Source organism: Choloepus didactylus, chromosome 17 (assembly GCF_015220235.1).
Source record: "Choloepus didactylus isolate mChoDid1 chromosome 17, mChoDid1.pri, whole genome shotgun sequence".
Taxonomy (NCBI): domain Eukaryota; kingdom Metazoa; phylum Chordata; class Mammalia; order Pilosa; family Megalonychidae; genus Choloepus; species Choloepus didactylus.
Window position 1 is genome coordinate 59569439 of NC_051323.1, and position 25732 is coordinate 59595170.

The window sequence follows — 25732 nt, forward strand, 5'->3', positions numbered from 1 at the left end:
AGTGGCAGTGGGTGAAGGGGAAAATTCAAGCCTGCCTTCACACTGGTTTGCCAACCAAATTCAGGCTAGGGAGTCAAAAAAAATCTCAAATCAAGAATTGAGGTCTCCAGGGAAGCAGAGAAAACAAACACAAATCCTCTTTTGAAGGTAATACAACTTCAATCAAGATTCAAAGAATTCCCACAGATAAATTTCCAAGAAAGATGAGCTCACAGCAAAACAACCAAACAACACAGAAAATAAGATACTAATGCCTGAAAGTTAGCAGAAACTACAAAGCCAGACTCTTAAAGCCTTCAAAGAAAGGAATTCCCAAACACAAGATATGAAACATTTAATAGGTTTCAAGAAATAAAAGACTAGAAAATATGAACAAGAAAGTATAAAAATTAACCAGCCCACAAACTCTCTAATTAAAAAAAAAAAAGAAAAATTAACCAGGCAAACTGGGAAAGAAACCAAAAGAATGTCTAGAAAATTTTTTAATTAAAATTAAATACTGAGCGGACAACTTAAATAACAGACTAGAGAACTAGAAGATAGATCCAAATAAAGCCATGCAGAATGCCACATAAGGAAAAAAAGTAATAGAAGATAAAGGAATTAAAGAATGTTAAGGATGCAGAAGAGAAGGAATGAACGTGTATAATTTAAGATCTAGAAGGAAAGAAAAGACAAGAAGAGCCACTATCTGAAGAAATAATGACTAAGAATTTTCCAAAAATGTAAAAGACACTAAATATCAGGGTCAGAAAGTAACAACAAATTCCCAGAAAGATTAAAAAAAAAAAAAGAAATTCATTACTACTCCCATCACAGGCAAACTAAATAACCTTGACTACAAAGAGAAAACCTTAAGAATAACAAAAGAAAAAAGGCAGACTAAGCACAAAAGAAGAGCAATTGGGTCAACAACTGATTTCTTAATACCAAAAAGGTGAAGAGGCAGCCAATGCAATGGAAGTAAATATCTGGAAACCATGTATCTGACAAGAGACTTATATCTTGCATATATAGAAATCCTACAACTCAACAACAATAGTACAAACAGCCCAATCATAAAATGGGCAAAAGATATGAAAAGACATTTCTCCGAAGAGGAAATACAAATGGTTAAAAAACATAAAAAAAGGTTCCTCTTCTCTAGCTATTAGGCAGATGCAAATCAAGACCACAATGAGATGTCATCTCACACCAATAAGAATGGCTGCCATCAAACAAACAGGAAACTACAAATGCTGGAGAGGATGTGGAGAAATTGGAACTCTTATTCATTGCTGGTGGGACTGTATAATAAGTACAGTCACTCTGGAAGACAGTTTGGCAATTTCTCAGAAAACTAGATAATGAATTACCCTATGATTCAGCAATTCCACTTCTTGGTATACACCTGGAAGATCTGAAAGCAGTGACATGAACAGATATTTGTACACTGATGTTCACAGCAGCATTGTTCACAATTGCCAAGAGATGGAAACAATCCAAGTGTCCTTCAACAGAGTAAATAAATAAAATATGGTATATACATATGATGGAATACTATGCAGCTGTAAGAAGTTTACGGCAACATAGACGAAACTTGAAGAAATAATTCTGAGTGAAATAAGTCAGGCACAAAAGAAGAGATATTGTATGTTACCACTTCTGTGAACTATCTGAACAACATAAAATCAATATCTTATAATACAGAATATTGGGGACCTAGTGAAAGGCAGTAGCTAGTGAGGGAGAATGATAATATGTTCAGATACATTAATGATGGTGAATTCAAATGTATGGGAATGGATAGGGGTGACAATTGTTTGTTAATAGGACTGTAACTGTGCCGGTTTGAATGTATTATGTCCCCCAGAAAAAGCCATATTCTTTGATGAAATCTTGTGGGGCAGACAGAATAGTAGGGATTAAGTTGGAACATTTGAATTAGGTTGTTTGCATGCAGATGCGCCCCACCCAACTGTAGATGATAACTGATGGGATATTTCTATGGAGGCATGGCCCCACCCATTCGGGGTGGGCCTTGATCAGTGGAGCCATATAAATGAGCTGGCTCAAGGAGAGAAAACTAGTGCAGCTGGGAGCGATGTTTTGAAGAGGAGCAAGCTTGCTAGAGAGGAACGTCCTGGGAGAAAGCCGTTTTGAGGCCGGAGCTTTGGAGCAGACGCCAGCTGCCTTCCTAGCTAACAGAGGTTTTCCGGACGCCATTGGCCATCCTCCGGTGAAGGTACCTGATTGCTGAGGTGTTACCTTGGACACTTTGTGGCCTTAAGACTGTAACTGTGTAGCGAAATAAACCCCCGTTTTATAAAAGCCTATCCATCTCTGGTGTTTTGCATTCTGCAGCATTAGCAAACTAGAACAGTAACTATCAGAGCTGTATTGAAGGTGAATAGGATTGAAAGGGGTTGTTTAAACGCATGTTTCCCACAGATCAATACCACAAATACAGATAGGTGCTTGCATGATATACTTTTAAGGTATGACACTAGCACAGAGAGTTGACAACAGAAGGGTATACGGGAAAAATCTACATAATGCATACCAGGAACTATAACTAATAGGAATACCATATTAGTATTACAGAAATACTAGGGACAAATAATCAAGGGCTGACAAGAGCTATGAGATGTTTTGGGTCATGAGAACTGTTTAAAATGGAGAGTGATGAGGATTGTACAACTAAGTGATGATAATGTGAGATATGGATGGATTATCATGGCCGTAACATATGCTATGTGAAATTAGGAACCTCCTGCTTTATAAATCAAGCCCTCAATCTTGAGGCTTGCCCAGGTAAAACTTATGGTTGTAAAGGGGAAGCTAAATCCACCTATAATCATGCCTAAGAGTCACCTCTAGAGAACCTCTTTTGTTACTCAAATGTGGACTTTCTCTCTCTAGGCCTAACTCTGCAAATAAATTCATCACCCACTGAGGTGGGACAGGACCCCTCAGATGAATGAGCCATCCTGGTGATGTGGGACATGGATTCCAGGAATGAGCCTGACCCTGGCATCAAGGGATTGAGAATGCCTTTTTGATCAAAAGGGGGAAAAGAAAGGCAATAAAATAAGGTTTTAGTGGCTAAAAGAAATCAAATAGAGACAAGAGGCTGTCTTGGAAGTTACTCCTATGCAAGCATCACCTAGATATGCCAAATGACCACAATATAAGCCCAAGTCAATAGTAGTTCAGTAAACCTTAAAGAATACCCAGATCCCCATCTGAGTCACTATAAAAATTTCACTAGGTTTATTCTTCAGAAACTTAAATCCTTCAGAGTGCTCCTATGCCAGCTAAGTCCCAAAACCCACAGGCAATAGCCTCTTCAAAAACATCAACTAGATGTGTCCTCTCTGCTCATAAAGTTGACACCCCTTTCCAACATGAACAGGTTAGGGTGGTCACTGCCTAGATATCCCTGAAGATCGGGAAAGTGATTAAACTAGAGGAAGGGGTAGCAACAGACAAGAAGGAATTTAACAAAGGATTATGAATATTGAATCTTTACATAATTTTCTTTTTTTACTTGCTACCGTATTAGAATAGCTAGAAGGAAAGAACTGAAATGGCAGAACTGTAACCCATAGCATCCTTTGAAATTTATTCTACAGCTACTTGTTAAATTGTAATTTGAAAGCTGTACCTTTTTGAATATGTTATATTTCAGCATAAGGAAATAACTGAAACTATGGTACTATAACTCATAACAACTTTAGAAATTTCCTATATATCTACTTGTAAAACCATACTTTGAAAGATATTACCTTTATATATATATATATATATATATATATATTATATTTCATAAGGAAATAACTGAAACTGTGGAACTGTAACCTATTATATTCTTTGAAATTTGCTAACTACTTGTTAAATTACACTTGGAAAGTTATCAATTCTATGTATATATGTTATATTCTTAAAAACTATGGTTACAAAATATTAATTGTGGTGATGAATGCACAACTATATAATAGTACTGTGAACAACTGATTGTACACTTTGGATGATTATATGGTGTGTGAATATATCAATAAAATTGAATTTAAAAAAACAAAGCAATGCAAAACAAAAATAAAAGCTATGATCAAGCTAAAAGAAATCAAGAAATAAATATAAATATATAAATTATCACAATAATTGTAAATAGAATAAATTCCCCCATTAAAACAAATATTAGGAGACTGGATTTTTAAAATAAGGAACACCCCTAAAAGGCAACAAGACAAAAAGGGTGAAAGTGTCTATTTAGAGTTATATATCTCACATACAACTAACCAAAGGGAAACAGATGGAACAATATTTTTCCAAATAGCAATATAAGAAATAAAGTAAAAGATCGTATTTATGGACAATGGTTAAAACAATAAAGAAAAGCAGGAGAATGATTAAAACAAAATTCAGGATTTGTTATCTTTATATCCACATCTCCATCTATATTTATATATCTGTATATATATATACGAATACATTTCACATATATTGTTTCAAATAATGCACATTGGAACCTTATTTATCTATGCTGTGGCACCATGAAACAAAAACTAAACATAATAACAACTTAATTTAGAAGAAATCCAGAACATAACCCAAATAAAACCAAATTCTGCTTCACAGCAAACAGAATTAAATAGCAAATTTCCAGGTGGGTCATGAAGTACTGTCTGACATACAGACATAATAAATTTAAATGGAGTGAGAGAGGCAAAGGTGGGACGGGTATGAATTCATACCTTTTTGTAAGAATGGTGTCTAGTACAGTTGAGAGTCAACTAAGACATACATATTTTGGCAAACATTATTAAGCAACAGAAGAATTTCTTGAGAAATGCTCAGAAAAGTATTATGTCCAGGGTAGGTAGCATGTTTTACAAAGGAAAATTTTTCAGTAGTAATAACTAAAAACTTGTACTCTGTTCTAGTTTGCTAATGCTGCAGAATGCAAAACACCAGAGATGGATAGGCTTTTATAAAATGGGGGTTTATTTCACTACACAGTTACAGTCTTAAGGCCACAAAGCGTCCAAGGTAACACCTCAGCAATCGGGTACCTTCACCGGAGGATGGCTAATGGCGTCCAGAAAACCTCTGCTAGCTAGGAAGGCAGCCGGCATCTGCTCCAAAGCTCCGGCCTCAAAACGGCTTTCTCCCAGGACGCTCCTCTCTAGCAAGCTTGCTTCTCTTCAAAACATCACTCCCAGCTGCACTCCGTTTCCTCCCCCCGAGTCAGCTCATTTATATAGCTCCACCGATCAGGGCCCACCCCAAATGGGCGGGGCAATGCCTCCATGGGAACATCTCATCAGAATTATCTCCCACAGCTGGGCGGGGCACATTCCAAGCAAATCTAACCAGCACCCAAGCATCTGCCCCACACAAGACCACAAAGATACTGGCATTTGGGGGATACAATACGTTCAAACCGGCAGATACTCCAAACATGGTACCTAAAAACAAAAAACTAGAAACAATCTAAATGTCCATTAATAGAGAACTGGTTGAGTAAATAGAACACCCCACAATGCAGCCAGTAAAAAAATTAGATAGATCTATATGTACACATATGAGAAAAGGTCTCAGATTTATTGTTAGAGAAAGCAAAGATCATGGAGAACAATGGCAACGTTCCATTTTTCCTTTTATATTCATTTATGTTTAAAACCTTTTACAATATGCATGTGTTTCTCTTTTAGTTTTTAAAATTCAATAAAGATTTAGGTTTGTAATAACATGGGGAAATGGTTATTATATTGGTAAATGGAGAAAAAAGAATTACAAATAAAATGTATTTTCAATTATGGGTTTAAAAAAAAAAAAAAAGAATCAATGGATGAAAGAATATCAAAATGTTACCAAAGACAGTTATTTCATGGTAGTAAAACACTGGTGATTTTTTCCTTTTATAAACTTTTCAACACTTTCCAAATTTCATTAAAGGAGCTTGAATTTCTTTTATAAGAAAAATGTAAAATACACTCTTAAAATAATTGCACCTTATTTTGAAAATATGCTTAAATAAGGTTCAAGAACATTACAAGCACATTCCAGATCTTCAATCAGGAATAAACAGAATTATTATAGCTGATGTCCGTTGGTATGTTTCCATGATATACAGAGCCTTATCTTAAAAATACAAAGAACACAGAAATTAATACTGATTAAATATCCACAATTATTATAAATCCATTATTATACTTAAAAGATAATCCTCACTTCAACACTTTCATCGAAAAATGCGTGAAAGTTTGAAATTTACATTCTCACTATTCAATTTTGCTGAAACATAATTTGAAAAGTAAGAAAGACAAAACATTTTTCCTTTACATATGTTATTACTACCAAAGAGAAAGGTTTCTTTTAGATTTTCTACTTGTTTTCTCTTTTTTCCTAAACTTTTTCTTTTGAAATACTTTCAAACCTATGGAAGAGTTATAAAACTAATGCAAACCCCATACAGAGAAACCCAACATACCCCCATCCCCAGATACACAGATCCACCAATTTTTAAATTCTGCCACATATGCCATATCATCCCACCTATCCATCAATCCATCTATCTACCCATCTACTATCTATTTGCCTATCATTCACATCATGCTTCTTGAACACTTAATACTTCCATATACACCTCTCAAGAATAAGGGTACCAACTTATGTATCCACATTAAGTGCAGTTATCAAGTTCAAGAAATTTAACATTGATACAAAGCTTACAGATACGTTCTAATTTTTTCATATGTCCCAGTGATGCCCTTAGGAGCCTTCTTTCTTGTCAGAGCCTGTCCAAGTTCATGTATTTCCTTTCACTGTGATTGTCTCTTTAGTTGCTCTTTATTTTTTTTTTTTAAATTGTGGGAACATATATACACCATAAACTTTCCCATTTCAACCAATACCAATCATACTACTCAGTAGGATTAATCACATTCACTGTATTGTGGTACCTTCACCACTGTCCATTACTAAAACATTACCATCTCCCCAAACAGAAACCCTACATCCATTTTTATTTAACTACTACCCTTGCCCAACCACTCCAATCCCTGGCAACTGTACTCTAATTTCTGTCTCTATGAGCTTGCATATACTCTGATATTTTCTTCATGGTTACCATGGGGCTTAAATTAACTATCCTAAATCTATAACAATCTCATTTGCTTTGATACCAACTTAACTATAATAGTATACAAAAACTATGTTCTTATACCTCTCCGTCCCCCCACATTTATGTAGTTCTTGTCACAAATTATATGCTTATACATTACAAATCCAAGCCACTGATTTCTCATTACATTTTAGGTATGCATTTGCCTTTTAGTTCTTGTAGAAAGTAAAAAGTACAGTTACAAACCAAAATTACAATAATACCGGCATTTATATTTTCTCATGTTGTTACCCTTACTGGAGATCTTTATTTCTTCATGCAGTTTCAAACTGTTGTCTAGTGTCCTCTCCTTTCAACCCACAGAACTCCCTTTAGCATCTCCTGTGGTCTAGTGTGATAAACTCCCTCAGCTTTTCTTTACTGGGCATGTCTTAATCTCTCCCTCATTTCTGAAAGACAGATTTGCTGGATACAGAATTCTTGGTTAAAACTTTTTTGCTTTCAACACTTCAAATGTCATCCCACTGCATTCTTGCCTCCATGGTTTCCGAGGAGAAATCAGTCCTTAATCTTACTGAGGCTCCCTGTGCATGATACGTTTCTTCTCCCTTGCTGCTTTCAGAATTCTCCCTTTATTTTTGGCATGCAAGTTTTATTATAACATGGTGTGGCATGGTGTGGGCCTGGATCTATTTGGGTTTATCCTGTTTGGAGATCATTGAGCATTTAGACTTGTATATTTCATTAAATTTGGAAAGTTTTCAGCCATTATTCCTTTAAATATTCTCTATGCCCCCCTCTCTTCTCTCTTTTCCTTCTGAGAATCCCACAATACGTATATTGCTATGTTTGATGGTGTCCCACAGGGGAGGGATATGGGATTCTTGGTAATGTGTTGTTTTCTGTCCTTACTAATATGTTGTATTGTATGACACTTTATTTTTATTTGTCTTATCTTTTTTATTATTCACCAAAAAAAAGACTTTTTCATAATAATGAGTATGTTCAAGTGCTAACTGTGGTGATAAATGCATAACTATATGATACTGTGAACAACTGACTGTACACTATGGATAATTTTTTTCTTTTTAATAAATATTTAAAAAAAAAAACTCTAGGGAATTTTTTATTTCTGTTACTGTGGTCTTCAAATCTGTTTGGTTCCTTTTCATAATTTCCATCTCTTTTGCTTTTTCTTCTCGTTTGGCTCAGTTATCCCCCACTATGTCCTCAAAACTCTGTGTCCTTCTGAAAGGGTCACCCCAGAGAACCTCTTTTGTTGCTCAAATGTGGTCTCTCTCTCTTTAAGCCAAACTCTACAAATAAACTCATTACCTTCCCCCCTACTTGGGACATGACTTCCAAGGATGTAAGTCTCCCTAGCAACATGAAACATGGCTCCTGTATTAGTTAGGGTTCTCCTTGGAAACAGAATCAATGGGAGATGTCTCTGATTATCAAATTGTAAAAGTGACTCACGCAACTGCGGGAACGCACGAGTCCAAATTCTGCAGAGCCATCAACAAGCTGTCAACTCTAAGGAAGACGTCCGACGAACTCCTCGGGAAACGAACCGACAACTTTGACGAACTCCTCAGGAAACGAACCAGCAACTTCGACGAGCTCCCCAGGAAATGCTTCACTGAGCAGCCGAAGAAGAAATGAAGGTTCTCTAACCGTCCAGCTTATAAGCCTCCAACTGATCACCCGGACCAAATCCAGCCAACTGCATTCTCTCATTGTGGAAGGCACGCCCCTTGATGAGTCATCAGTCAGCCGCAGTCAATTGACTGATGATCCAACAAACCAGCTGATCACCCGGACCAAATCCAGCCAACTGCATTCTCTCACTGTGGAAGCACGCCCATTGATGAGTCATCAGTCAGCTGCAGTCAATTGACTGATGATCCGACAAACCAGCCCGTTGGTTTATTAACCAGCCTCAAACAGCCTCACAGCAATCGTCAGGCCAGTGCCCGCTTGACCAGACAGCTAGGCCACCTAGCCAAGTTGACACATGAACCCAACCATCACAACTCCCAAAGAAGAGCCTGGACTTCGCACCGTAGAATTAGTTAACCAAAAAAAGGAAAATAAAATTTCAACGGCTAAGAAGTTTCAAATTGAGTCAAGAAGTACTCTTATGCAAATTTTAGTCAGATACTGCAACTGCCAGTTTGCCAAGCCACAACCAACAGCATTCCTAAAAACTCTAAAGAATACCCTGTGCTCCATCTTGCCCCTGCTTCAGTTCAGACTATGTATACAATTTCTCACTCAGTTTGTTTCTTCCAGAGTAGAAGTCTTTCACAACAAACTTCTCCACACCAGAGGCAATGCTCACATTCCCCACGCTCAACCAGCCACCTTCAATAGCATAGTCGGAGACTTCTGTGCTCCCACAAGCAGGGCCTGAGACCCACTGTCAGCCTGAAGCAGCAAAAGACAGATATCAGCCCAAACTCCCTTAAGATTAAGGGAGTCAGAAATCTGAGGGGGTGGAATGTGCCGGTTTGTATATATTATGTTCCCCAGAAAAAGCCATAAACTTTGATGCAGTCTTGTGGGGGCAGATGTATTAGTGTTGATTAAGTTGGAACCATCAGATTAGGTTGTTTCCATGGAGATGTGACCCATCCAACTGTAGGTGGTAAATTATCCAATTTCCATAGAGGTGTGGCCCCACCCATTCAGCTTGGGCCTTGATTGGTTCACTGGAGCCCTATAAAAGTTCAGACGGAAAGAGATCATAGCTAGATGGAGCTGAGACAGAAATTTTGAAGACGGCCGTTTGAAGCTGATGCAGACATTTTGGAACGCAACCTGGGAGCAAGGAGACACCAGCCACGTGCCTTCCCAGCTAACAGAGATTTTCCGGATGCCAAGGCCTTTCTCCGGTGAAGGTACCCTTTGTTGATGGACACTTTATGGCCTTAAGACTGTAACTTTGTAACCAAATAAACCCCCTTAATAAAAAGCCAATCCATTTCTGGTGTTTTGCATTCTGGAAGCATTAGCAAACTAGAACAGGGTGGAATGAGGTAGGATTAGGGTGGTGGCTGCACAAGCAAGGGCAAATTCTAAGACATGGTCAGGCCTCAAGGAAAAAAGATATCTCTTGAGAAGAACAGCAGTAAACAGCACCTGGGGGCCAAATGACCCCACCTCAGTGAGTCATCTACCATCAAGCATCAACAAAGGAAGGAAAAGGGAAGGTAGGAAAATAGTTAATAAAAATTACAAAAGGAAAAAACATCTATAAAAGCAGATTGTCTCACAGTGTTGGGGCCTCTTGCCTCTCACCTCTCTTCTTTGTGAGAGTGCCCATATGTTCCTTTCATGTGTTAATAGATTTTCTATGCGCTTTCTCAAAAAAAAAGTGATCCACATGTGTCTCATTCACTACTCAATCCTAGCACCTATTGGTACATAGCCTTCTGTGAACCTCTCAGGTTTAGATTAATCACACTCTCCCCTTCATTCCTTAAACTTCATGCCTTTTTTTTTTTCCTATCTGCCCCAGAGTTCACTGATATCTCCAGCTCATAGCACAGTGTCTGGAGCATAGCAAGCCTTCAAAAAACGTCTTTTAAGTAAAATATTAGTTGAATAGGAAATAGAAGGTCAAAGATAAAACTGGAGTTCCAGTTTGCTAAAGCTGCCAAATATACCAGAAATGGATTGGCTTTTACAATAGGGGTTTATTAATTCACAAATTTACAGTTCTAAGGCCATTAAAATGTCTCAATTAAGGCATCAACAGGATGATATCTTCTCTGAAGAAAGGCCAAGGGCATCCAGGGTTCCTCTGTCACATAGGAAAGCACATACCTAGCTTGGCTAGTCCTTCTCTGCTGGGCTCAGCTTCTGGTTTCCATGGCTTTCTCCAAAATGTGTCTGGGCTTCTGTCTCTAAGCATCTCTGGGCTTCTTCTCTTTGCTTAGCATCTCCAAGTGTCTTTCTGTCTGTATCTCCATGCGTCTGGGTCTATGTCAGCTCTGAGCTCTCTCTCTGCCTGAGCTCTCTTAAGGACTCCAGTGAACTAATTAAGACCCACTTTGAATGGGCGGGGTCACATCTCCGTGGAAACAACCTTATCAAAAAATCCCACCCAAAATAGGTCTGCCCCCACAAGAGTGGATTCAAAGAACATAGTATTTTATGGGTACATAACAGATTCAAACCAGCACAAATGGGAATAATTCAAAATTGTCCTTATCTAAAAAAAAAAAAAGTGGCATGATGAAACTGGCATTTAGGAAAATTAGGCCAGTACTAACATAAAGGGAGAAGGAAACAAGGCCAAGACAGAGGCTACAAGTCAACTGGCACCCTTCAGATATGAAGTAGACATGATGATAGTGGCCTTAAGTAACTGAAGGGCTGGCCACACAGGGAGGGATACACCCATCCTGTCATTCTCTGTTGCTTAACAGCAGTGCTGTCTCACAGAACTCTATATAATGATATAAATATTCTACAGTTGTGCTGTCCAAAATGGAAGCCACTAGCCACACGGGGCTTTTTGAGCACCTGAAATGTGACTAGTGAAACTGAGGAAATGTATTTTTAATTTAATTTATTTAACAGAGTCCACCACAATTATAATTTGGGTAATGGCTACAGTTTTGGACAGTGCAGCTGTAGTAACAATAGCTGTAAAGGACAGAATGACATATTTTTTTAATTAATAAAAGGAAGCACTTTGTGGCAATTACGACCTTAACAACGGAATGGGCTCTCTCTCAAAGTAATCTCTGAAAGTGCCCAAGAAAAAAGGAAATAACTTTTCTGGTCACAATCTTCCAAAAGTTCTGCATTTGGACTAGTGGGAAGCTGGACTACAAAGAATCACATTATTTTAAACCTGGAAAGGATTCAAAGACCATTTTACATGGGAGGAAACCTTGAGGACCCCCAGGGAGCCAGTGACAGAACAGGAACTAAAAGCCAGGTTTCAAAATGCTGTGTCCTGTTAACTGTCTTGATTGTAGAGATGATTTCACAGGGGTATACATATGTTAAAAAGTCATGAAATTGTACACTCTAGTTATGAGTCTTACTGTAGGTTAATTATACCCCAAAAAAGATATTACAAAAAAAGCATACTATATCCACTACGTCAACTCTTCAGCTCTATCTCACAGAACTATTTCAAAGAAAAAAGCCTTAGAACAGTGCCTGGTATGGAGTGAGCATGACAGAAATGTTAACGGCATCATCATTACTAAAATACTAGAATTCTGGCCCAATGACCAACTTGGAGAAATGTTATGGAAAGGTGAGCAGTATTTGGGGTTAGAAACTCTGGTTCCTGGGCAACTTCTCTGAGTCTCAGTTCTTTGTAAAAGAGTCAACTGGGCCACATGATCTCTAAAGGGCCTTTCCAAACTAAATATTTCAGACATGATTAGGATAAGAGTAGGAATGGAAAAGATATGGGACCCTTAGGGAAGAACTAATAAGATTTAAGAACTGGCTAGATATGCAGAATGATAGAAAACAATGAGTCAACTATGAGCACCAAGTTTTGAGCCTGGGATGACTAATGGTTTAAATTTTAAAAAAAGAATTTTGATTCAGTAGATGAATATTTATTATTTTAATAAATCAGAAGGTTCTCCTTGGAAATGAATATTCATGACCTTCTGGATCAAAATGTCAACCAGCACACTTAAAACATATGTTAAAACCAAATTGCTTCTCATGAGATGATTTTAATGCTATGTTAAAATGAAATCCCTATGGATAATTATAATTACAGATAACTGTATTTAATAACATTCACTCCAAAGTATTAAATTTATTTAAAAAATTAACATATACATTAGTCACCAAGGGACTAACCTCCTGAACAGCTCTTTCAATGTGGAAACAATCTAATGCTAGAGTCACAGTACTGCCTGCAGATGTCACAGCAGAACTCTCTGCCAAAGCATTTTAACCTGTTTTCTTTTAACTAAACCACAATATTACATCTCATGCAGTACATGGAACATGTTTTCAGTACCGGATCCTGCAATACGTGGTACTATGCATTTAAGTTAGTCTTTAGAGAATCGTGCTTTCATTTAGTGTGACATACAATGGAATGCCTTAGATCTTGGTGAGAAAGATACTTTTCAAGATTCTAATCTACTCCTTTCATAAGAGGTGATCAGTCTAGCAAATTGCATTGTGATGGACTCCATTCCAACACATTCTACTTATATAACATTCCTGGACAAAAATATAAAGATCACAGTTGTTAATAAAATCCTTTGCTTTTACTTCATAGACTGAACAAAAGTTCTGCAAGCTTTTTGATGACTCTTCAAGGGCAACATTTCAAATACAATATCCTTCTCTGGACACTGAACAGTGTTTCAGTTATAACTGACTGCTTGGCCAACATTTGGGTCAAATCCCAGGACAAAACATTTTTAAAATAAAATTGTTTATCAAATATTATTGTGTTATAGTTTAAGACTATCTGCAGACCTATTTAGACATAGCCAAAATGGACCAATTTATGACTAGATAAAATGAAAAATGTCATTGATTAGCCTAGAACAGCAACATAAAAAAATTTATTTGCAAGACAAAGCAAACAGACATGCTGAAATATATTGCAGAAAAGAATTAAGACCACTTAGGAAATGAATTACTTCATACTTTCCACATACTTAGTTAATCCTTTCTATTGTGGAACATAATTTTAACTCTTAGAATAGAACTCTTTCTAAGTGTTCCCTAATTAATGGTACATAAGGAAGGTATTTTTCTTCTTAATAATTAAGAGTCATCATAATGAATGTTAGTCACTGAAATGTGATAACAAGTGTAGCCATAAATGAAGATTTATATAATATGGGATAAAGGGAAGAAATGGGACTTTCCTTATAACAAGTGCATTAAAATTTATCTCCATTAAAAAAAAAATTCCCAGGATTTTTTTTTGTAGTTGTTCATTCACCAATTTTCCATAAAAGTATAATGATGCATATATTATCATATGCAATATAATGTAATTAGCTTTTTACAAAAATTAAGTAGTAGGCTAAAAATAAATATATGGGCTAATATGGATGCCATATTCTTCCAAATACTTTGTCCTCTGGAAAAAAATAAACTTTTCTGCCATACTATCAGTGACCTTCGACTAACCCCTGGCTTTCAAAACTTTACCAATTTCATGAATTAGAATCTTAAAATCATTTCTCCCTTGCACTAAGTTGGTTTGTGGGGTATGTATCATGCTTCATTTAAAAAACTTGTGATGGCATGTTATGAAAAAGAAATGTGTCCACTGAATGGGCCATCAATGGAATCCAAGTTTCACTTCATGTTTCAGTTTGAAGAGAACTCCACACCTAAGCAACACTATAACAAGAGGATTCAAAGTCCTATATAATACCTGTCTGAGATCAATTCTCTCATAACTTCTATTATACTTCACTTTTTTGAAAAACCCTTGTACAGAAGTTAACAAATAAACACTGCTATCAAGATGGAGGACAAAATAGTCCCAGCTACCAACACTGCTTCCTTAGAGGGAGTTCTACCACTTCTCCCCTAAAAATTGCTCATACCATTTTGCATAAAATTTCTGGGGTACACTTACACTAAGCCAAAAGCTAAAGGCCCCTACTCTAATAAAAGAACAACTTTACCCAGGTTAGAATAATAGTCTAAAAAGAAAACATTTCACTAAGTATAAACTTAATCAGAAAGCAACAGACCCAAACCTACTATTAGAGTGTCTGGAGGTGAGATTAGACACCAGTATTTCTGAAAGCTCCAAGGGAATTCCAAAGTACACTGAGAACTGAGGACTGATCTAATTTCCAATACTGAATCTTCTTAAATACATTTAAAGGAGGCAATATAGTATAGCGGTTAAGAGCATGAATTCTAGAATAAGACTACCGTATTAGAATTTGTACTCCAATACTTACAGCTGTGGAAACTTAAGGAACTTCAGTTATTCAACTTCTTTGTGCCTCAGTTTCCTCATCTGTAAAGTATAGATAAGAGTAGTGTCTATACCTTTGGGTTGTTGTGGGGATTAAATGGGATAATAAAATTAAAATGTTTAGCTATTGTGCCTAGCATGTAGCAAGGACTCAATAAATGTTGGCTATTGTTATTCAACAAATATGTGCTAAGTGTCTACTATCTTCTAGGCATTATGTTAAGTAGAAATAAGTAAAAAAAATTCAGCCCTCGAGGAACTCACAACCTAGAGAGGTGCTTCCAGTCTTTAGCGAAAATACAGATGGTTCAGTAAGCTAAATTTGCTCATAAAAATCTTTTGTAATCTAATAAGCATTAAACCAAAGATTTGCACAGGATCTAATATATTTCTAGAAAAAAAGAGATAAATTATTTTTTAGTTCTGTTACTTAAAAATATCATTGTATGGAAAAGTGGACTCCTTACATTTAAATAAAATTACTAATCTGCTATTATCTGTCAAGTATAAATCCAACAGCAGAATAAATATATTTTTTTCATATCAAAGTTGAAGCTCAAGTGGTCTAACAAGCCCTAGCTTGTTCCAAAGCCTTTCATTACTTGAAATCTTGAAAGAATATAAATTGTCTAAGTCCTGATACAAACATCACAAATGAATCATTATACTGCTTAAATAATATTTTCCTTACTTTCTCTTTTCAAATCATGTATAGATGTTCATTTTATCTAAGATTAACAGATGTTTATGCTAATATGTTTATTTCTATCCTGGACAAAAAATTGAGAAATACTAAACTACTACCTAGCTTAGGTAATATTTATTACTGCACAAGATATAGCAATCTCTATTGTGTTTTTGGCTAACTTGTTACTGTTAGGTCGGAGTCCTTCAAGAATCCACACAGTTATACTCTGTTGCATTCATAAAGAAAGACTTTTTTGACATTTGATAGAAAAGACATTTTACTGAGGATTACAACTGGTAGGGAGGCATTTTTACATTTTGTTTTATTATTTTTTATTGTAATAAATAATGCACATACAGAAAAAAGCCTAAAACATAAACAAAAAGTTTACCAAATAATTATAAATATCCATGTAAATGCCACTACTACCTTTGTACTTGTCAAAGAATAAACTAAAAAGGAATGTCTCAGCCGAGAAATCAGAATGGAGCTATATGCCCATGTCAAGCAAAAGTCTGTTACATACCTTGATCAATACAGTATTCAGCTACAGCAAAAAGCTGAGGTGAGCGTTCCTCAAGCAACTGCTGATGAATATTCACACATCTCAAAGTCCACCATGGCAAGCTCTAAAATAGAAAGTATCAGGTAAGCCAAAATTAAAGAATACTTCAGAAAAGAAAATTACATTACATTATACTTATGTTTACATTAATGAAAATTAATTTTTGGAATTATTTTTACATACATAAAATAAATTTATTCCTCAGTAAGCTTACCCATCCACTGCTATATACTCAATAATAATAATACCCAAAGAATATACACCTGTATCTTTGACAAGAATACTACTATATCTTCCACAAGTTATCTTCCACAAACATAACCTTGCCCTTGTTCTCTCAAAGCCTGTATTTTTAGCCACTTGGGATTCCTGATACCACTTTGAATTTACCATCTCCTCCTTAAAATGTCTGGGTAATTTTCCACTCCATGGAAAATCAATAATCCAAGTATCAACTCCTCTAGGAGGCCTCCTCAAGAGCCTCCTGGGGAGGTGATTTTCCCTCATCTGAATTTCCTGAACATTAATTGTACCTCCCTTTGCAAATACATTCCACTGTATTTCTGTCTGTTATCCCAAGGTTTCAGTGTTGTTCATCTCATCTATCCAGTAAGATGAAAAATCATATCTTATTCATGTCTTTATCTTCCTCAAAGCAACGTATTTTGCACAAAATAAATAGTAAGAAGTATCTTGGATTCAGATACTCCCCCAAACTGGGAAGATCCCTTCCACTCTCTCTCTCTGTCTTTCATGCGAAACCTCTTCCAAAATGAAACATCCTCCTCCTAATGTGGCAGACACTCATCTCTCTTCCCTGAACCTCGACACGGTTCTTAGACATTAGCACCACATCACATAACTTTTTTTTACCAAGTGTATAAATCTACCAAGACCATAAATTTTTCAGGGTACAGATTGCATTTTATACATTGCCTTGATTAATGAATAGACTGAGAATATAGTTTTTTTTATTCTTCAATGATTTTTCTTTTACTTAACCAATAAATATATTCTTGTTAAAAAAAAAAAAGAAAAAAAAGAATAGAAAACGGGAAGTAAGCCAATATAGAACTGTATGAGTAGAGAGTGAAAACCACTCTTCCTCTACCCCAATGCCATCCTCCTCCCCCAGAAAAATCCCTGACAAAGGTTTATATTCTAGACCCTCTACTATGTGTTTGCTTATATATGTATGTTTGTGAGTTAAAATAGGTATTAAATATTTTAACAGACTGATTAAAATACCAAGTATTGTCATACACTGAATCATCAAAATTAGTAACTTTTACTTTGAATTACATTACATGAAGGTGTAAGATACTAATTTTCCTTTTTCAAAAAGCAATACCTGGAAGCGGGGCAAGATGGTGGCATAGGGAGGTGTGAAATTTAGTTAGTCCCTTACAGCAACTAGTAAACAGCCAGGAACAACAAGAAAATAGTCTGGAAGAACCGATGGGGGGACATCCATGACTGGAAACCAGTGAGGAATGGGTGGAACAGCTGAGATCACAGCAAAGAACTGTAAGTAAAACTCCCCAAACTATGGAGCTGGTGCCCCTCCCCCACCAGCACAGCATGCTGAGTTGCGAAACTTTGCTGTGGAAAAAAGCAGCAGTCCCTGCTGGGAGCAAGGGAATGTAGCTCAACCAAGCTCCAGCTCCAACTGTGGTTTTAATTACCAAATCTGTACTACTGAATATATGCTTTGAGTACAGATAAACCCAGGGCAAGCAGGAAGGGAACCCAGAAGTTTTATGGGGTAGAGGGGGAGAGATACGGGGTTCTTTTTTCACTATTTTTTTTTATTCTTATTAACACTTTTTCTGGTACAAGGAAAATGTTAAAAAAATAGATTGGGGTGATCAATGAATAACTACATGATGGTAATGTAACCAATTGATTGTATATTTTGGACAACTGTATGGTGGGTGAAAAAATCTTAATAAAAAAAAATATATTGACCCCCCCCCCCAAAAAAAAAAAAGAGTTAACTAGTGACTAATTGATATATCTGCCTGGAAATCATGAGTTTTCTCCACTAGCCAAACTATTCGTTTCTGTTCATGGCCTGTGCTTCCTTCAAAGAATACAAGGGGTGAAGACTTTTAATGGTCTGCAGTATATATCACAATGTATGGACAGCTGTGTAAACAAAATGCCACATTTCTAAGCTGTATAAAAATACATTTAAAAAAAAAAGAATGAGGATATTTTTAAAGTTCTTACTATGTTTGATAAAATCTACGATGCCATCTAAGGTGCATCCTCATTTCAGAGTTGGTAAAATGTGCATGTGTGTGTTACCCAAAACATTCTTTGACATTTTCTCTGTTAAATCACACTTTGAAAGTTATCACTGTTCTGTATATATATTAAATTTCACAATAAAAAAAGAACAAGGGGGAAAAAACAAACAAAAAAAAAAACAATGTTTCCTAGGAGAAGACTATTCAAAAATCAAAAGATTAAAATTAATTTGAATGAGTATGTGATGCTTAACTTATCATTTTGCCCTCATTTATAAGGCATTTTTAGTATCACCATTAGGAATTATAAAGACCCAAAGGAAAAAAACTTTAACAGAAGAATAAGATTTCAATAGAAAAGCAAGATTTCCTCACAAAATGATATCTGCATGATGATGTACAACAAGAAAATAATATTTTAAGGAGAAGTCAAGAGTTCTTCAGGATCTGACACGGAATTAAGGTGCTGTGCTGGTTTGAATCTATTATGTCCCCCACAAAAGCCATGTTCTTTTAACCTAATCTTGTGGGTGCAGACTTGTTATGGGTGGGATCTTTTGATTAGATTGTTTCCATGGAGATGTGACCCACCCAACTGTGGGTGAGACCTTTTGATTAGATTATTTTCATTGAGGTGTGACTCCACCCATTCAAGGTAGGTCTTGATTAGTTTATTGGAGTCCTTAAGAGAGCTCAGGGGCTGACACAGACCCACACACTTGGAGATGGAGACAAAAGGACATCTGAAGATAGTAAGCTAAGAGATGAAAACCAGAGTTGTCACAGAGAAGCTAAGAGAGGACCCGTAAACTCTTAGAGAGAAATGCCCTGGGAAACAAGCAAGGATGCACAGGAGCTGAGAGACAGATGCTTAGAGAGAAAATGCCCAGAGACATTTAGGAAACAGCCAATGAAACGAGACATTTGGAGTTGCTAAGCTAAGAGATGAAGCCCAGAGTTTGCCCAGGAGAAGCTAAATGAAAATCCACAGACACTTAAGGAGAAGGCCACTGGAATCAAAAACTGAAAGCAAAGCAACCAGGAGCAAAGGACCAGCAGATGCCAGCCACATGCCTTCCCAGCTGACAGATGTGTTCCGGATGCCATCGGCCTTTCTTCAGTGAAGGTATCCTCTTGTTGATGCCTTAGTTTGGACACTTTTATGGCCTTAGAACTGTAAATTTGTAACCTAATAAATCCCCTTTATAAAAGCCAATCCACTTCTGGTATTTTGCCTTTCCGGCAGCTTTAGCAACCCAGAACAGATGCTTTTCTCTCCAACCTTACAAAGTGTGTCATCCACAACTAACAGTTCACATATTTACTTACTTTCCGAAGTTGCTGATAGTAATGTGTATCTTTTTTCAAACAATGCTTCACATGTTTGCTGATGAAGGTTTATTAACAACAAAACTTAAAACTGGTTCATTTACTCATTAATAACCATTAGTCTCACTAGACGTGCCAACTACCAGTCTATAAGACTAATTTAATTTGGGAATTTTTTTTTTTATTCAAGTTAATATCACTAAAAGATAAGATCATGTATCTGTTATAAAATTAAAAACCCTTTTAGTACAACTGATTCCAAATCCTCTGGGCCTCTGGTTCCACAAGAGGTGCTGACAGAGGCATCATTTCCCTTCTTCCCTATTATTTAAAACAAAGACAAGGTCTAAACTCATAATGCCTAAGAAAGTAAGCCCTTACACAGTTTAGACCAGAAGTCCACACTTTGCCCACAGAAATATTATGTTTTTTAAAAAGGTCAGTCAACACTTAAAAATTGGGAGATTTCACATTAAAAATTGGGATATTTTCTGTATGTGGCAATAAAGGGTTTGCATCTCCAAAACTATCAGAGCAGAGGTCTGCAAATTATAGCCTGTGGGCCAAATCCAGTCTGCCACCTGTTTTTGTACAACCCATGAGCTAAGAATGGTTTTTATAATTTTAAATCACTGAAAAAATCAAAAGAATATTTCGTGTCATTTGAATATTATATGAAATTCAAATTTCAGTGTCCAGAAAAATAAAACTTAATTGAAACACAGCCACGCCCATTCATTTTATTTTAATGGTGGATTTAACGGTGGATTTCTTAAATTTTCATGCAGTTAAATGTATTGATGTGCTCCCATATATTGCTGTGTTGTACTATGCTTGGAAAGGATTTTCACATTCCAAAATTCTTAATTATTCACCAATATCATCAAATGTAAAGGAATTTATTTTCATGTGAAGAGTGAAATAGGAATCCAGTTTTATTGTTTTCCAAATGGTTATTCTCTGTGGCTGCTTTTGTATTATAATAGCAGTTGATTAGTCGTGACAGAGACAAACAGCTGACACCCTAATACAGAAGCTCCTATTTTCTTAAGAGAGTAAAGTTTAACAGAGCATCAAATAAAGGCAAACCTGCATGTTTTTTGGGTATTCCAAACTCAGGAAGGCTAAAGTCACATTCATCACCCTTTCCCACTTTTATTACTGGTTTTAGCATAGTTCCAAGCTGGAAAACTATAGTTCATCTCTGACCTGTAGCCCGTATCTGATCAGTTTCCACCTCCTATCAATTATCCCTCTCCAATCCCTCTGGTCTCTTTTCTGGCTACCATCGCTCTTGTTAAGCTCCTTGTTACTTCTCCCCCTCATCCTATAATCCTCCTCTAATTGGTCTTCCAGTCTCCAACATTTCAATGTCAACATTTTACTGCCACCCAGGTACTCTTCCTGATATTAGCTGTGATCATTTCATATTTGTACTCAAAATTCTTCAAAGGCTTCCCACTTCTCACTGAATAGTTTTATCTTTTTACCAAGGCATGCAAGGTCCTCTATGGCCAAATATACTTTTCCAGCCTTGTTCTACACTAATTTGTTTCTTATATTTTATAACAAAACTAGTCTGTTCCTCATTCCCCATGCCTACAACTTATGCATTCCTGCTCACACTGTTTCCTCCCATTGAAATGCTTTCCTTTTTTTCAACCCACACTCCAATCCAGCAACCAGCCCTTTAAATGTTGCTCAAATACTACTCACTCTGAAGTTTTTCCAATTCTCCTATAAAACATGATCTCTCCCCCCACTAAATCTCCAAAGCACCTTTTTTGTATGTTCCTTGTGGTTTTTGTCACCTCCTACTGCATATTAGCTATCTGTTGAGTTTAAGTGGTTCTCGTGATTAGTTTATATGTGACCTGAAGAAACCCCATAAGATACCGAATCACATATTCAACAAATGCTCTACTAAATCCAACCCAAATAATGAAACAAGGTAGGATGTGAGCCAGCAAACAGTATTAAGATCCATTGCAAGAGCACTGTACCTCTGGCTATTGCTCATTATCCTTACATGAAATTCATGAAAGTCTACAAAGGATGTTTTTAAACCTACATTTAATATTCAAAGAGTATATGTGTGTGTACATATATATATATGCAATACTATAATAGAAGTTCAATATAATCTCATCTTATACTAGATAAGTCTCAGGAGAGAAGAAAGGATTTTGCTTATTTTCATCAGATTTTGAAGTTACTACCTAAAAGACTTAGAAAATGGAATACATAAAGCCACTGTGGGCATCACACCTACAGTCTGATGCTAATAAACACAAAAGTCATGCCTGGATATGAATCTCCATGGATCCTTTTCTTCCCTTACCTGAATAGCAGTCAATTTATGCCTTAGGTTCACTAGGATAACTCGAGCTAATAACAGCAGTATAGGCTTCAAGGTTAGATTGTAGATGGATTCACCATCTAGAATGAGCAGATTCAAAACAGCCACATCCAGTCCTCTAGCCTGGGGAGGGGGGAAAAACAAAACTGTAACCAAGATAATATAATTTAATGAGATATTAATCCTTATATGTCTTTAATATTAAATAGACTTCTTGGTTAATTCACACTGAATCAAAGATATTAACCTATTACACAGTAATTGCACTGAAGAGAACTTTAACATTGCAAATGTCCTAAGAGATCTACAAATCCAGTCTGCCCTAATAGACGGCCACCCATCTGCTTGAACTTTAGACAAACAAGGAGCTTAAGAAAATGTTATCATTGAAGGGTAATCATCACTTCCTAGGTTAATTTACAAAAACAACAAGATATTACCTCAACAAAAAGCATCCCTATGTTCAAGTATTTATATTAAACACCTACATTTCACTATGCTTCACTAGCTAGCAAATGTCATTAAAAAGCATGTCTGCACATCCAGGAGGCACTTGCCCTGTTAGCCAAGGCCTGGAGCTCAGACTGACAGTCTTTTCAGGTTGGGCAAAATGAATGGGCTTGGAGGGCTGACTTAGGCAGAGGCGAACAAATGCCAAGGGTTGGGCCTAGATCATGGAGGACACATGGCATGCAACTTGACCCAACTGTAGCCCACGCTCATAGCAGACGTCACCACCAACTGTGGCACTCCCCACATCAGATGAGGGATTTCTTCTCCAAGTCATACTGAGCGCTTAAAGTGTGGCTTGCCTGAATTGAGATGTGCTGTAAGTGTAAAAGACACACTGGATTTTGAAGACTTATTGTGAGAAAAGAACATATCTCACCAATACATTTTTAGACTGATTACATATTGAAATAATATTTTTAACATATTGATTAAATACCATATATTATAAAATTGAAGAAGAAAAAATAAAAGCGTGTCTGCCCCATGGTTCCTATCAAGCCAACCAAACAGCAAGGTCTTACACATTAAATGCTGAATAGTCATACAACCATGGACCACAGTGAACAGAAGGCCACACATACACACACACACACACACACACACACACACACAATGTCTTTGCTGAATAGAGATTTTCTCTGGAATGAACAATGTACCTGTGGACAAGGCACCTGTATTTCTCAAATGTAAACTGCATAATTCTGACAGCTGCCACAAAACAAAAAGTAGGAGAGAAGGACCATCAGGAAGATAAGCTTTAACACCACAGGCAAAGCACTGGGATCTCTGCCACTTACCATTTGTGGGCTTGGGTAAATTTTTAACTGAAGCCTCAGTTTCACCAACTATGAAGTGGAATAACAGAACCTACATCTTACAGGGTTCTTTGTAAGGATTAAATGAAATAATCCAAGTAACGCCAGTACTTGATTCAACACTTTGTTGAAATTACTCAATAATGGCAAGAAGGAAATAGCTGTTGGTTCATCCTCTATCCTACCTTCATCATCACTGGGAAACGTAATAGAGGAACAAAGATTTAACACAAATTATTGCCACTAAATCACAAATAAAGCCCACTGTTATCTCCACTAAGGGCAAAGGAATTTTGTTTTTAATTTCAATAATTAAGAAACTATTCTGAAGTTATTGTAAGTGCCTCAATGGTGGAAGTAAGGAAACAGGTCCAGAAAAGTTAAATGAAGCCCAACATCACACAAAAGTTAGCATCTAAACAGAGAGTGTAGCCCAGGTTTTCCTACTTCCAAACCAATGTTCTTCCCACCACCCCATGCTGCCTTCCCCACAGACCTCTCTTCTCATCTCTGCCCCTCCACAAGGCCCAGGGTTATGCTAAGTATTAGGAGGGCCTCAGGGCCAGTCACAAGGAAAACAAAGGAAGATGTGTCAGTACCAAAAAATGACAACTAGAAAATACTGATGTGCTGCAACCCAGTTTAAAAACTTCAAATGATTCCCTCCATCTTCCAAAGAAATGCTCACCTCCTCAGCTAGCCCAAACGAGTATAAATTGGTACAATTCTTTTGAAGAACAATCAGGCATTACCAAAAAAAACTGAATATGCATATACTGTACTCTAGGACACAGCAACTCCACTCCTAGATACATATCCTGCAGCAGAACTTCCCAACTCCATGCTGTGAAGGGTTTAGAGGTGTGCTGAAACACGGATTCCCTCAGCCCTCAGGGTGGCCCAGAATAGCCTGGGGGTCAGTAAAAACAGCCTCGTCTATTTAGCACATTGCACCAAACAAAGACTATCATTTTCTAAACACAATATGCTTTGAAACTCTTGCAAATGATTTCCTGAAGGAGTGTTCATAGCAACACTGTACGTAATAGCAAAAAATGGAAATGATACATAGGGCCATCAAGAATAGAACTGATATATAAACTGTGGTATATTCATACAATTGGAATACTATACAACAGTAAAACTGAAATCATGAAGTAATTTCAAAAACATAACATTAAGCAAATGAAGAAAGTCACAGAAGAATAGAAAGAGTATGTTTTCATTTATATGAAGTTCAAAAACTGTTTGAACTTATGTTGTCTAGAAAAACATACATAGGTGCTAAAACTATGAAGAAAAGCAACGGAATGATAAAACACAAAACTCATTAGCATGATTCATTAGAGAAGGGGACTGGGGATAAACAGGGACTGTGTACAGGGGGCCTTCTAAAACAGTATTTCCCAGCCTTTTCCAAGTCCGACTCACACTATTATTTGTAGTACACACAAGGGTAAGGGGAGAGGTTGCTCAAAGCCAGGAGAGAAAATCCCTAGGGCTCTCACCAGGCCCCACAAAGCCTCTGTGATGGCAGAGGGGAAGCAACATTTGGGGAACAGGAGTTGGGAAGCTCTGTTCTATGAGACTGGTAATATTCTCTCTCTCTCTCTCTCAAGCTGGATGGTGGATACACAGTAGTTTCATTATCTACATTTCATATGCCTCTTCTGAATGCATGAGGTAGCTTTAATTAAAAAATTAAAATCAAGATGTTAGTCCAAGTTTCCGACAGTCCTTACCTGATCCTATCAAGTCTGATCTTCTACTGCTACTCCAGTAGGCTCAGAGCTCGTCCTTTACCACAAAACACCATGCTCTTCTCTCCCCCTAAATTTTTTGACTACACCTAGAAATCCATTTCTACTTATCCATTTCCTAATCACCCTTCAGGTTATCAGAAGCTCCAATAATCAAAAGGTCTTCTCTGGGGTGGGGGTTGGAGGGAAAAGAGGGAGTTTACTGCCTAATGGTTGCAGAGTTCCTGTTTGAGAAGATAAAAAAGTTGGGGTAACGGATATTGGTGATGGTAGCACAATATTGGAAATGTAATTAATACTACTGTATTGTACCCTTGAAATGGTTAAAATGGGGAATTTTGAGTGGTATATCATTTACTACAATAAAAAGTTAAGGTAAAAAAAGGAAA

General features: G+C 36.8%; 1 protein-coding gene across 2 annotated transcripts in view; it reads right to left on the bottom strand.

Moving 5' to 3' along the window:
* TTC27 (tetratricopeptide repeat domain 27) overlaps positions 1–25732 on the bottom strand; it is a 202183-nt gene that overhangs the window by 169575 nt on the left and 6876 nt on the right. For both annotated transcript variants that reach the window (XM_037806843.1, XM_037806844.1), the window contains exons 4-5: positions 22238–22378; positions 16277–16379 (exon numbers count right to left, since the gene is read on the bottom strand). In XM_037806843.1, coding sequence (XP_037662771.1) covers positions 16277–16379; positions 22238–22378 — 244 coding nt within the window. The remainder of the gene's footprint in view (positions 1–16276; positions 16380–22237; positions 22379–25732) is intronic.